Consider the following 15,212-nt stretch of genomic DNA (forward strand, 5'->3'; position numbering starts at 1 on the left):
ACATTAGACGGGTGGAAATTTGTCCTTTGGTCTGGAGTCCAAATTGGAGATTTTTGGTTCCAACCACCGTGTCTTTGTGAGACGTGGTGTGGGTGAACGGATTATCTCCGCATGTGTATTTCCCACCGTAAGCATGGAGGAGGTGGTGTGAGGGTGCTTAGCTGGTGACTGTCTGTGATTTATTTAGAATTCAAGGCACACTTAACCATCTTGGCTACCAAAGCATTCGGCAGCAATACGCCATCCCATCTGGTTTGGGCTTAGTGGGACTATCAATTGTTTTTCAACAGGACAATGACCCAACACACCTCCAGGCTGTGTAAGGGCTATTTTACTAAGAAGGAGAGTGATGGAGTGCTGCATCAGATGACCTGGCCTCCACAATCCCCAGACCTCAACCAAATTGAGATGGTTTGAGATGAGTCGGACTGCAGAGTGAAAGAAAAGCAGCCAACAAGTGCTCAGCATATGTGGGAACTCCTTCAAGACTGTTTGAAAAGCATTTCAGGTGAAGCTGGTTGAGAGAATGCCAAGAGTGTGCAAAGCTGTCATCAAGGCAAATGGTGGCTATTTAAAGGATCTCAAATATAAAATAGATTTTGATTTGTTTAACACTTTTTTTGGTTACTACATGATTCCATATGTGTTATTTCATAGTTTTGATGCCTTCGCTAAAATTCTACAATGTAGAAAATAGTAGAAATAAAGAAAAATTCTTGAATGAGTAGGTGTTCTCAAACTTTTGACCGGTAGTGTATAGGTAGGGGTAAAGTGACAAGGCAACAGGATAGATAAGACAGTAGGCGCAGCATATGTGGTGAGTGTGAAAATGTGCGTGTGTGAGTGTGTGTGTCAGTGTTTGGGTAGTCCAGTGTGTCCAAGAGAGTTTGTGCAAAAAGGGGTCAATACAGGCAGTCCGGGTAGCCATTTGATTAGCTGTTTAGCAGTCTTGTTTAGCAGTCTATTGGCTTGGGGGTAGAAGCTGTTCATGGTCCTGTTGTTTCCAGACTTGGTGCAGTGGTACCGCTTGCCATGTGGTGGTGGAGAGAACATATGATTTGGCAATTTTTTGGGGCCTTCCTCTGATATTGCCTGGTATAGAGGTCCTGGATGGCAGGGAACTTGGCCTCAGTGATGTACTGGGCCGTATTCATCACCCTCTGTAGAGCCTTGCAGTCGGGTGCCTTACAGTTGATGTACCAAGACCTGATGCAGCCAGTCAAGATGCTCTCAATGGTGCAGCTGTAGGACTTTTTGAGGATCTGAGGGCCCATGCCAAATCTTTTCAGACTCCTGAGGGGGAAGAGGTGCTGTTGTGCCCTCTTCACAACTGTGTGGGTGTGTGTGGACCATGTTAATTCCTTACTGATGAGGATACCGAGGAACTTGAAGCTCTCAACCCTTTCCACTGTAGCTCCAAAGAATGTGGATGGGGGCATGCACGGTCGTCTGTTTCCTGTAGTTCACGATCAGCTACTTTCTCTTGCTGATGTTGAGGACATTTTCGGTATTGCAGTTTAACTATTGTCCGGCCCAGGAAGACAATTCCCATAGACATGGAGACACCTTAATCATCACTTTATGCACAAAACATCCATTGAATTATTCAAATAATAATTGTTGCAGATGCCAATCATTTTTTCATCCCCCACAGCCAAAGACATTAAATGGATAATTCACCCAAATTACAAAATGTCATATTGGGTTTACTTCAATGTAAGCAGTCTAAGGACAAGGTATGACATGCTTTCCCATTTAAGTCATGGGACCGATATTATAATTGTTTGTGCATCATGTTCAAATCATCTATAAGTGATTTTATTGAGCTTCACAATACAATTTATATAGCTTTGGATGATTTGGACATGAGTAAAAAAATGCTAATTTCGGTCCCCTGTTGTATTCGGCGCATGTGACAAATGAAATTTGAGATTTGATTTTTGCCACAAATGCTAAAACGTTAGCATATGGAAACAGTGCCAGGGAAACTAACATACCAGGAACATACTTGCGAACATTTAAAAAATAGTTTACTTTTAGACTTCTTCTCCTTCTTAAAAAGGTGTGAGGCCCCTTCGTGTCAAGCTTTTTTGTTAGAGGGATACTTCAGGATTTTGCCAATGAGGCTTTATCAACTTCCCCAGAGTCAGATGAACTCAGTAGATACCATTATGTATCTGTGTCCAGTTTGAAGGAAGTTAGAGGTAGTTTTGCGAGCCAATGCTAACTAGCAATTACGCTAGTGCTAGTTAGCAACTTCCTTCAAACTGCATGCAGAGACATAATGGTATCCACAAGTTTATCTGACTTCGGGGAAGTAAATAAAGGGTATTACCATTACCAAAATCCCAAAGAATCTGTTCTAGGAAAAAACTGCTAGTCGTCAATGCTCGATTCAAATAATGCATATGTGACAAAGTGGATTATTCTAATGCATAGGACACTCAAGGACATTCAGAGACTTGTCCCAAAGCCACTCCTGCATTGTCTTGGCTGTGTGCTTAGGGTCGTTGTCCTGTTGGAAGGTGAACCTTCGCCCCGACCTGAGGTCCTGAGCGCTCTGGAGCAGGTTTTCATCAAGGATCTCTCTGTACTTTGTTCCCTTCATCTTTCCCTCGATCCTGACTAGTCTCCCAGTCCCTGCTGCTGAACAACATCCCCACCTCATGATACTGCCACCACCATGCTTTACCGTAGGGATGGTGCCAGGTTTTCTCCAGACGTGACGCTTGGCATTCAGGCCAAAGTTCAATCTTGGTTTCATCAGACCAGAGAACTTTGTCACGGCCGTGAGGAGAGACGGACCAAGGAGCAGCATGATTGGAGTTCCACATCTTTATTTTAGTGAAACTTAAACAAACCAGGAAACAAACAATGACCGTGAAGTACCGTAGTGCTACATGCACTCACTCAAAACAATATCCCACAAAACACAGGTGGGGAAAAAGGCTACCTAAATATGATCCCCAATTAGAGGCAACGATTACCAGCTGCCTCTAATTGGGAACCATACAACTCACCAACATAGAAATACAATGACTAGAACACCCCCCTAGTCACGCTCTGACCTAAACACCATATAGAACTAAGGGCTCTCTATGGTCAGGGCGTGACACTTGTTTCTAATGGTCTGAGAGTCTTTAGGTGCATTTTGGCAAAATGTAAGAACGGCCCATGTTCTGAATTCTGGCGCTGTACATTTCAAAAGTGCTGAACAAATAGTTATTGACTACGACCGTCTTAGCTCACTCATTAAGGTCTTAATCAAAATTACGGATTGCCTCATCTGCTCGTCGTTCCCTTATGCCATACTTTGTACATCTCAATTATCAGTAGAAGCCACATTTGTTTAAGCAAGTCAGCCATTTTTTTATTTCACCTTTATTTAACCAGGTAGGCAAGTTGAGAACAAGTTCTCATTTACAACTGCGACCTGGCCAAGATAAAGCAAAGCAGTTCGACACATATAACAACAACAGAGTTACACATGGAATAAAACAAACATACAGTCAATAATACAGTAGAAAAATAAGTCTATATACAATGTGAGCAAATGAGGTGAGATAAGGGAGGTAAAGGCAAAAAAGGCCATGGTGGCAAAGTAAATACAATATAGCAATTAAAACATTGGAATGGTAGATTTGACAGTAGATGCGTGTGCAAAGTAGAAATACTGGGGTGCAAAGGAGCAAAATAAATAAATACAGTAGGGGAAGAGGTAGTTGTTTGGGCTAAATTATAGATGGGCTATGTACAGGTGCAGTGATCTGTGAGCTGCTCTGACAGCTGGTGCTTAAAGCTAGTGAGGGAGATAAGTGTTTCCAGTTTCAGAGATTTTTGTAGTTCGTTCCAGTCATTGGCAGCAGAGAACTGGAAGGAGAGGCGGCCAAAGGAGGAATTGGCTTTGGGGGTGACAAGTGAGATATACCTGCTGGAACACGTGCTACGGGTGGGTGCAGCAATGGTGACCAGCGAGCAGAGATAAGGCGGGACTTTACCTGGCAGGGTCTTGTAGATGACCTGGAGCCAGTGGGTTTGGCGACGAGTATGAAGCGAGGGCCAGCCAACGAGAGCGTACAGGTCGCATATCAAATTAATTAATAAAATTAGCCATATCTGCTATGTTTTTTTTAAAAGGCAGTAAATGAGGCTGAATGAACTGTTTCGCTGCCAGACAAGTCTCTGCTGATAGCCAGGTATAGCGGTGGTAAGGATTCACTCCATTATGCTTAAAAGAAAGCTCTGCTGTTGGGACAGCTTTATGTAGACACTAACAGTTTGTGTGCACCGTTTGTCACCGTTATAGTGCAATTAATGTATTGTTTAGTGTTGTGTTGTGCAGTGGCTTTGCTGGCATGTATCCCAAAAGAAAAAAAGTTTACTTTACCCCACCAAGATTTCCATGCTAAAATCGCCACTGGGAGTCCCTAACCAAAATAATTAGAAGAAAATGCATTCATTTGTTGGGGCCACTAGAGGGCAGTGATCAGTGGCGATTTTCGCATGTAAATCTTGTACATCCACCACCAAGTCTGAACATTAGGCTAAATTATGAGGGGGAAAGGGACCAAAGTATTAGGGTGAGGCACATGGACTATTAACACCTTACTACACTTAGTATTACTTTCTTAGCTACAGTATACATATCTCCATGGCATATTACATCATTTATGCAGCAGCATACAAGGCATTTTAGGACTCATCGCTGTGCTGTGCTCACTTGAACAGGAAGGTTGCGCGACGGTCCTTCTTGTGGGCAAATGTTGTCATCAAAGTCTGGCAATCTCTGGATTTATGGTGCTTTCAAGACAACTGAAAAAACAAAGTTGAATCATGACGTCAGTGATCTTCAGGTCGGAGCTCTAGAAAGAGGCCCGAGTTCCCGAACTGGAATTCCGAGTTGGATGACCGTTCAAAATGTATTTTACTAGTCAGAGTTCGTTTTTTCCCCGTTGTCGTGAACTCACAGAAGTCCGAGATTCCCCAGTTCCGAGTTTCCAGTTGTTTTGATCGCGGCAGAAATCATGCTGGATTGAATTGATATGTGACATGTATTAATGCCAAAATAACATGTAAAACAGGCAACAAACAAACAAAAAATATAAATATATATAAATATATAGGCTAAACAGGTGGGGCACTGCTGTGCCTTCCCTGAATGACGGATCGCCACTGGGTCCTCCAGCACTAGAGGTGCCGTAAAATCACCAATTTTAGCTTTACGCTTTTTTCAAACAAAATAAGAAGTAATGTTACTTTAAAATTGAGATAGCGCTCAATGGTACTGCCCATGTATTCACAGGTGCCGCTATGCCACAGATACAAAGACGAACTATCTTTCTATTATGGGTGGCGGATAGTGTAATGCCAGCAGCACAAAGTGCGGCCAAAGACTACCGGGTCATGGCCAAAAAAATAAAAAAATGTCCTCAAATTAAACGCAATGTTCGCACGTAAACCAAACTACATAACAATTCTCCAATTGTCTTGCATTTTAATTTGGGTGTTGCTATGATAACAGTTCTTTGGAATTCCAATAATTATGTCATTCACAAGGCTGGAAAAAACTATGATTCATGAAAATATCAGACATGCCTGCCTATGAATGAAATGTTAATAACAATGCCAGGGTATGGCGTGAATTGGGTGCCAACCTCATTTGTACCAAAGTAGAAACTGTAATGAAACTCTAGTCCAGAGAGTCGGGTTTGTTAAGTTTTGGTCCCAACCAGGGCAGGGCAAAATCTGCTACACGAGATTTGTAGGTTAAACAGGATTGTTAATTACATCTCGTGCATGATATTAGCTCATAATAATTAAAGCCATAGGGTCTGAAACAAAAGGTTTGCAGAACATTCCAGATGTGACACGTTAGTGCGTGCGTTAAGTTCAAGGGATGGCCATGCTGTCATTAGCCAAGATTGCTTAATTGTTTAAGTGAAAAAGCCTATAATAGCCTACGTATTTAACTGGGACTCAGAGAAAGGCAGTCTTGATCATTTTCTAGTAGTCAGTGGGCGGTCTCCAGCACTTGAAAGAAAGCTCCAGTTCACTGCTCAGCTGCGGTATTGGGTGGAGTCTTGTGCGCTTGACGCTTGACTGGAACAGGAGACCTGCTACATTACGCACGGGGAGGTCGCCAGTACGCCTGTACCGTGAGGAGACTGGAGGGCAGAGAACTCTGAGAACAAAGCTAACGAGTTTATGTTTTTGTTCTACGAAAACGAAGAGTTTGTTCCTCCATCCCCGTATACAGAGTGACGTTTTGGGACATTTGGATATATTTTTCTCAGAAGCCTATGGTTCTTTTAAGGTAAGTGCATATCTAAATGTTTAAGAAAGTTAAGTACAGTACATTCAATGTGTCTATAGAAGCCTATTTTGGACTAATTGGGTATAATATTTCAAATCTGCAATGAAAATACTGGGAATGGGAATATGAAGTCCCAGTGTCCCACTGCAAAATATCTTAATTTTAGGCTTTATTTGATCATGACATAAACTCATAAGCTACATCGAAACCAATGGCGAGAATGGAATGTGTCAAAGCAGTCACCTTGACAAATCACCCATCAACAGCTTTGAGCGTCCAATGTAGGTGTATTTGAAGGTCCTAAACAAGGAGGGCTTGTCCGGTGGAGCCTGTTTGCTCGTCTCTAACATACCTGATCCAGAATAACTCGTCTATCAGTTTATGAGCTCTGTAGTAGTGATGCTGTGCCAAAAAAACTTCACTGTATGTACTAGGTATGTTGTAATAACTACCTGCTATAGAGGGTGTAATAACTGTATTATGAGGACGCACTAGTCGAGGGACCTACTAAACAAGGTGGACCTTGTTTATGGCTGTGACTTGGATGTGTTGCCCCGCCAAACATGACAACCTGTTGCAAAATGACTGATACTTCACTTCAGCTGAGATGGTTGAGTCAGTGTCAGTTTGGAGTTCAAACTTTGGGTTGAGAGTTTGGTATTTACATGAAATAGATTTACCCTGAATAAGTGTTTTGGGGGTGGAAGGAATGAGGAAGACATTTTCCCAGGGGAGCTGTGGGAGTGTTCTGTTCTCCCCAGCTGTCTCCCCGGAGAGTATTGAGACAGTCAACATGATATTGATGTTATAGTAAACAAAAACACCACTGTAATATTACATTCATTCTATTACTGTACACCCTTTGTTCAGGCTATCAGGGAAGTAGTCTTATACTGTACACCTACTACTACGTTATTGTTTGACCTAGCCTCCTTTCCTTAAAGCCGTCCCTCTTCTCTCTGTTTCCAGACTGTTTGAGGAGATTAAAAGGTTATTCAGAGTGAGAGCAGACACGTTCCCTCGACTTTCTCTCCAAGGACTGCTCGGAAACCCCTGACCCTTCATGAGATGCCCACGAGTCGCCTGGCATTTGACCCTATAACCATGGACGTCCGAATGCAAGCCAATCCGAACCTCTACTTTGGGGTCAACGGGGGTCACGATGGCGCTGATAGAAACTCCCACAGTAAACCATTTGTGAGTATAACTTATATGAAACCCTTTCCGCTAACGGCTTATTCTCTTGGTATCTTAGATCAAAATGTCAATATTTCTCCCTTTGTTCAAACTTTACGCACCCATATTAGGGGGGCATGGCGTTGAAGTATTCACCCACCTGTTCCTGGTTTAGAGCAGGTCTTTTTCATTGTGTGACTTAAGAAAACCCTGACTTATCTGTTTATACAGCAAAGTCTGTCTCCATGCCCCCCTCTGTCATGCTGTCACTGAGAAATGACACAGGATTAATGACTACATCCTGTTGCATGCCTCAGGGATGACACACACACACCACACACACACACACACACACACACACACACACACACACACACACACACACACCTCAGAGACTGAGGGAAACCGGTTAAGATGCAGTTTTAGTTGGTCCTGCTTCACACAACAGAAGTCAGTGGTCTTTGTGTTTGGTTTCAAATGAGTTTGCCTGCAGATGTGCACGCATGTGTGTGTGAGTGTGCACATGGGTGCGTGCGTACGTGTGTGTGTATGGCTGGTGTGTGTGGCTGAGTAGAACAGGTCTGTGTTGTGGTACAGATTTACCTCTGGTAAAGGTTGATCTCTCGATCCCTACAGTGATGCCTAGCAACGAGATGGCATCCTGCTGCGGTAACCTGTTCACCCTAGTAATCACAGGCACAGGGTCGTAACCTGAAACGGCAAACAAAACATATTTGGTTTGTCGCTAATTGACAGTGGTGGTAATGGTTGATGAAAGGTGGTATGGGTGCATCCGTTGTTTATTTTCTTGTTGCAATAAAAATGGGCCATTGTCAGCCAGGTATTTGTGTCTGTGTGCGCTTTCCTGGGTTTGTGTGTCTACTGACTACATGTGTGTGTTTAGATGACACATTGTTTTATGGGGGGATCTTCAGTATATAGAGCTAGTCTCTAGCTCATTTGTGCATTCTGTTGACCTAGTACCTTTTTCCTAAACCCATTAAGGTTCGTTTTAAACAATCTAACCAGGTTGCCCTTTGATTCAGCGTATTATCTTGAGTGAAACAGATCACAGGGAGCAGTGGAAAAAATCTATAGTCAGGGTCATGCAGCAGCCGTCAAAGCAGCCCTATCATTGTATACCCTATGCCTATTGTGTTGTGGTGTTCTGTGGCTGTATGTGCTCTGTACAGAGGGACAGGTAGTGATGTAACATGTAGGCAGTGAGGCCACCCTGTTGGAGGGGCTGGAGGGTGTAGGCTCCTTCCTCCAGGTCTCTGTGCTAGGTTGGGGGGATTAGAAGGTTGAGAGGTGGGAGAGCACGAACAAGCAGCCCTGTGTTCTCACCGTGGCTCATACACACACACAAACATGCGAGAGATGGCAGGCAGATGGATGGATTGGGACACAGGGTCTCTAAGTTAAGAATCATGCAAAAATGTTGGCAGTCAGATGTCCACGAGCGGATGGTCCCTAAAACACAGCACACCAAACGAACGGCAGACAAACGGCAGATCAACATTCAGTGTAGTGTGCGTGTGGTCCTTTCGAGTATGAGGGGAAAGGCTAAACCGACAGGATCTGTGTTTGTTTACATCCTTTACATAACTTTTTTGGGCAACAGGAAGTATATTCCATACACTAGACCTGATTATGGTATAGGAGATACTGTTATACGATACTGTATGTCACATTAATGCAACTCGTGTTACCAATTACCCCTTAACCAAAGAGCACCTTTAACCTACGTTTCTGATGATCTACTAGTGTGTCCCTGTAGTCGGTCGCTTCCCATCCAAGTAACTCGTGTGTTGTGTTGCCCTGTGCCCTGTGTCGCCCCCTACAGGAGGATAAGGCGCTGCATTTCTTAAGCCAGGAGGAGCAGGATTGTATCCTGTTCTTTGAGGAGACTATCGACTCCCTGCTGACTACCCCAGCAGTAGATGAGCTTGACGGACCAGGACCCCCCATCCGGGCATCCGCCCCCAGCCTCAGCCCCGTACCACCCTTCTCAGCCTCGAATAGGCCCACCAGCCCCAAGGACATCATAGACCTGGTTCGCCCAGCACAGCCTGATCTGGTCCACCCCACACATGCACCATTCAACCCCCCCATGCCAGGTACAGCACAGTTCACTCCTTGCTCCACCCTGAACAGTACTGTTTACATTTGATTATGATTATCAGTCCCTTGGATCATTAGAATTACTACAGTCAAATGAGATCAGACTTCATCACTATCATCAGCATGACAGATTACTCAACATTGACATTTGTACTGTATAGTGAATATACGTGTGAAGATATAGATTTGCCATTGACCTTGTCTTTTGAAGATACAGAATGTATAGAGAACTGATGAGTTTACCTCTCAAACTCTTTCTCTTTGCAGATTTCACCCAGAATATGGTAATGAACAACCCTGAGAGGCATTTTGAGAACAAGCCGAGGCGTGAGGTGATGGAAAACTTCCCTACAGAGTACAACCTGCCGCCCCCTGGCAAGGACAGTGCCCCCTATGGCCACGCCCTGTACCAGCCTGTAGGCTCCGTCCCCACCCCCGTCCGCATCGCCCAGAAGATTGCAGAGCACCAGGGGAGTGTGGGGAACACCAACATCCTCTCTTCCTCCCTCCTGTCCAACTGCCGTAGGAACCTCGATTTAGAGAACGTAGAGAGACCACCCACCTCCCCGGATTATCTAATCAAACAGGACCCGACCACCTCAGCCAAACCCACCCATTACCCCAACAACATCAACATGATAATGGGCAGCAACCAGCACCACAGCCATTCGCTGGCCAGTGTGAACCTCCAGGACAGGAAGTCTCAGATGCTGGCTAACCTATCAGGGACATCCCACCCTGTGGAGGCGGAAGAGCTCCATGGGCTGCAGGAGGCCCAGGTAAACCTTCCCACCCACAGTGTGTCTTTCAGGGATCCCACTCCAAATAAGTCCCGGATGGAGGCACTGTCCAAACTGGGCTTGACCCGAAACCTCACCCACAACAGCAGCACAAACACCAAACCCGCTGCTGCCCCGATTCCGGTTGCCACCCCTACACCCGTTCCTATGCCTACACTGACACCTGTGAGTAAACCAGATGTGGCCAGACAGGCAAAGACCTTGCCACCAGCAACAGTCAACACCAACACCTCTCATGCAAGTATCCATGACAACAAGCCTGCTTCTCCGTCGCCCGAAGTCTCGTCCAAGGACTTTAACAGCTATGGCGGGAAGACCATCGTGGTGAACCCCTCTAAGGCTGCTGCTGTAGCTCCCTCCACCGGTGGCCATGGCAGTAAGGCCCAGCCAGTGACCTCTCACAGTGACTTCAACCCTTACGGGGGTAAGACTAAGGTAATGAAACCTGCTCCTGTTACCACAACCAGGGCTGACCTAACCCAACCAGACATCGAGAGCAGGGCCGTGCCTCCCCCAGCCTCCACCCCAGCCAGAGTGATGCCTCCCCCAGTCTCCACCTCCACCCCAGCCAGAGTGATGTCTCCCCCAGCCTCCACCCCAGCCAGAGTGATGCCTTCCCCAGCCTCAACCCCAGCCAGAGTGATGCCTTCCCCAGCCTCAACCCCAGCCAGAGTGATGCCTTCCCCAGCCTCAACCCCAGCCAGAGTGATGCCTTCCCCAGCCTCAACCCCAGCCAGAGTGATGCCTTCCCCAGCCTCAACCTCCACCCCAGCCAAAAGGATGCCTCCACCAACCTCCACCTCCATCCCAACCAAAGGAGAAACCATGTCCTACGAGGTCAAGAGCTACGGGGGGAAGACCAGAATGGTCACCCCATCTCACACCACCCCCTCCCCCGTTACCACCCCTGACATCCTCACACACACCCTAGTGAGGTCCCCCAGCAAAGCTTCAGCCCCAGTGCCTTCTCCAGCCTCCAGACCTTTCCGCTATAGCACTCCCCCTAGCGCCAACAGGGCGGGGGCATCTCCTCCTTCTCCGGAGTCCCGGCCGAAGTCCATCTCCAAGCCATCCTTCCGCTCCCAGGGGATCACTGTGCAGTTCTCTGGACGGGGAGTGACGGATGAGTCGCGCAGAGAAGCTCTCCGGAAACTGGGGCTGCTGAAAGACACTTTCTAACTCTCTGCAAAACCTCCATTGAGCTTCCAGGTGGACAGACATAACGAAGGCCTCTGGAGTTTTTCTGAAAGGGTGTGAGGCGTGGCAGGAGAGGATACCTACATTACTGTGGAATGAAACAGGATCCGGGCTGAAACCGGCACACCTGGTTCTGAGCGCTGACAAACGAGTCCGACACGTCACATGGCCTGGTTGACAAATGAGCACACATACGTTTTACAGATACACACACGCGGACATGTATACACACACATTCGTCAAACAGACATACACGTGCACATGCACTCATACCCACAAATACATTCACCCAACAACTCACACACTTATATGCATCAAAGCGCTGTCTCTTAAATTGTGCTCTATTTAACTGTAGTCCTACTAAGTGTTTTACATTGTCTCTGAATCAAGACATATTGTACTTTACAGTATACATGTACCTCTATTGTTCTCTGGGCCAAAACAGACAAAAAAAACAGACCTGTGCAAAGGGGAATGCAGACAGCTGAATGTCTTTGGCATTGGCACATTTGGCAGAGACAGACTTTTTACTACCTTTGCCACCTTCTGATGTCACATCCTCAGCTACCAGTGAGAATCCTTACATGCTCTCACTCTCCAAAGATGGATTTATATACCCAGTATATTTACATTTACTTTGTATGACACTATATTGATTACTGATCAGTTTGAGGCGGGTACTGATAAAGTGAACTTGAATCATTATAAACTGGCTGTGAATCACCTGAGAACTAAAGAGCCTCACAACATGTTATTTTGTTTACCGATTTCAGCGTTGTTGTTATCCAGGGGGTTATTATGAGTGTGATGTATCTCACCGTTCAGCTTTTAAGAGCATGAACAAGGACATAGTGTGAAGGACTTTCCTGGCAGAATAAGGTTGAATTAACTTCACTCACTAATTGTCACGTTTACACCCGCTCCCCACTCTCCGGCGCTCAATGTCACCAGTTTACTCATTATTATGTACACCTGCCACCATCTTTACGTGTGCCTACGCCTCATGAGACTCACCTGGACTCCATCACCTTCCTGATTACCTCCCCTATATCTGTCACTCCCCTTGGTTCCTTCCTCAGGTGATATTGACTCTGTTTCTGGCTAGCTGATTAATGTATATATGCTACTTGTGTTGCTTGCATTGTTCCATGTTGGTTTATTTATTAAGTTCACTCCCTGTACGTGCTTCCCAACTCCCTGCGTACACGTTACACTCATCTATTAGAATGTATCTATATTTCCTGTGAGGACGGTAACCATCAAACTCATAAATATTGATGATATCCTACTTGATAAGTATTTATGCACCCATTGATTTCCACTGCTGCCTTATGGTATGTTAAAGACAGGTCACTCGGAAGGGGGTACATTCCCCCATGCAAGAGCAAAGCTTAGAAACTTAACAATTGATTGGCATACCAAGTAAACTAAGCAGCAATTAAAATAGTTTGCATTCATGTACCTCATATGCTCAGCTCGAAGGATATCAAATTATTGGAAGTTCTGAAGTGACCCCCATGTGTTAATCTCCTCATAGGACATTTTTGTGAATGTAAGTTACAGAAAAGAGGGAGTGCAAGACAGGCTTGAGTTTCTAGGAAAGGAGTGATATGTAACTACAGCGCTGGTTAAAGTGTATTTTTACTCCATGGACATACCTCCCACACAAAACCACTAAATGTGGTTTGAAATGTAGACTTTTACTACTTCGAGGGAAAAAACGTAACTTTGTGAGGACGGGCAAGGGCTTGCAATGTCCAAAACACAAACACTGAAGCCACAGAATCCAGAAATACTCACAAGGACCATTTTTTCTTGTTTTGCCCTTCTTTTGTTCATGAACTGTATGCTGAACTTGCATTTGCAATATGTCATTTAACTGTCATCATAACTGATGCCTCTTGTTTCTCGCTGGACTGCAGATATATTGGTACATAACCCTGTGTGTGTGTGTGTGTGTGTGTGTGTGTGTGTGTGTGTGTGTGTGTGTGTGTGTGTGTGTGTGTGTGTGTGTGTGTGTGAAACATGTTTGTCCATTTTTAAAGTTTTTTTTAATGAAAAAAGTCAGACTCCGGTTTTGTAGTTCATCTACAGTAACTCATGAAGTATCTAATACACACAAACACACACTTGGAAAATATACCTGTAGTTTGCAGACCCAGAGAGAGAATCCAAAAAGACTCACATACAAAATCTTTATTTGACATTCAATTAACATTTACAAATTGTCAACAAAAGTTGCTGCAATGGTACAACAGCGCCTTTATAGATTTTGCTCATTGTCATATTGTACACAACGTTTAATGTACATCTGTGTCACCTAATAAAGAGAGTAATATACATGACTTATCCTATCCAGAGTTTGTTATTCTTCGCAGGGCATTTACTATACCATGTTATGAATGAGTAGAATCTCAGTGTATGGTTTATGATGATTTCTCTTCCCTGGGAAATAGTTCACCATGGTTTTAATGGAACCGTAAACAGACAAGCTTTCCAGGGCATCAACTCACCTCAGCCTACACTCGAACCCCTCATTCTATTACTTCATTGACTGTCCGTTCTTGAAGGTCATGATTCCAAAGTTCCCTGTCTCCTTTCTGCCACTAAGATTAAATAATTGGACAGTCAAACTCCCATAAGTCTTCCTCAATATTGTTTTTGTCTTTCCCTTTTTCAGATCGGATGACAAGAGGAAGGCGTAAGACTACTGAGATACTTTCTCTTTCGTACAGAATATTTCCCTGGAAAGCTGCAGCCCACTGTGTACTCTGCTAGGTGGACGGCCGCTCCCAGTTTCACATGGGTATGCTGTCTATACTGCAGAGTCACACCCCTTTACCCAGACCCAACAGAGAGCCTTTCTTTCCCTCTGTAGGGCATGGGTCTGAGTGTGTGTGACCAAGAGCATCTGGGGCATTAGCTTTTTCGGGAGTGTGAGGGCAACTAAAGCTGTGGTTTGGTAAGGGGTGTGTGTGTGTGTTGATGGGCGGTACACAGGCAGGAAGTGAGTAAATAAGCATGTTTAGGGTCTGTAATTAGAGGCATCAGAAAAATCCTTTAAGAGTGCCCTCTAACAAACACACACACTCCCTCTGCCATACTACCTCGTTCTCTTACACACAGATGCACTAATACAGTCTTGCACTCCCTCTCATACACACATAGGTACATCAATGGAGGAGCTAAGGCTCCCAGCCATATTGGTGGGACCAGGGTTGGGGAGTAACAGATTACAAAACGGTAACTGTAGTTGTACATTACCAGTAAAAATATTGTAATCAGATTACAGATACTTTTGAAAAACTAGACGTTTACTTTGAGGATTACTTTTAAATTCAGAAAGGAGGTTTGCCAAAACAAATATTTGACACCTCTGTTTTCTCAATGACATTCAAATCAGCATTGAAAAATGGCGCAAATTTAAGTTTGTTCCACCTGAGCGAGTCTGAACACAAGTCAGAGACCACTATGATGACACAGCATATGATTTTGATGGATCGCGGGAAAAGAACAGGAATCGGCTTTTGTAGGCTACAGTCCAAGATATGTCTTCCAATGGTGAGACTGCTGTCGGCATCCAAAGATTATCCAACTTGAAT

The 15,212-nt window shown here is 44.8% G+C and overlaps 1 protein-coding gene across 1 annotated transcript; it reads left to right on the forward strand.

The window, feature by feature from the left end:
• Positions 1-5,753: 5,753 nt before the first annotated feature.
• LOC106576023 (uncharacterized) lies at positions 5,754-13,955 on the forward strand. Its single transcript, XM_014152822.3, has 4 exons — positions 5,754-6,313; positions 7,283-7,510; positions 9,336-9,609; positions 9,881-13,955. The coding sequence occupies exons 2-4, from the start codon at positions 7,382-7,384 to the stop codon at positions 11,590-11,592; spliced, it is 2,115 nt and encodes a 704-aa protein (XP_014008297.1). The 5' UTR covers positions 5,754-6,313; positions 7,283-7,381; the 3' UTR covers positions 11,593-13,955.
• Positions 13,956-15,212: the final 1,257 nt, after the last annotated feature.

Source organism: Salmo salar, chromosome 17 (assembly GCF_965601325.2).
Source record: "Salmo salar chromosome 17, fSalSal1, whole genome shotgun sequence".
Taxonomy (NCBI): Eukaryota; Metazoa; Chordata; class Actinopteri; order Salmoniformes; family Salmonidae; genus Salmo; species Salmo salar.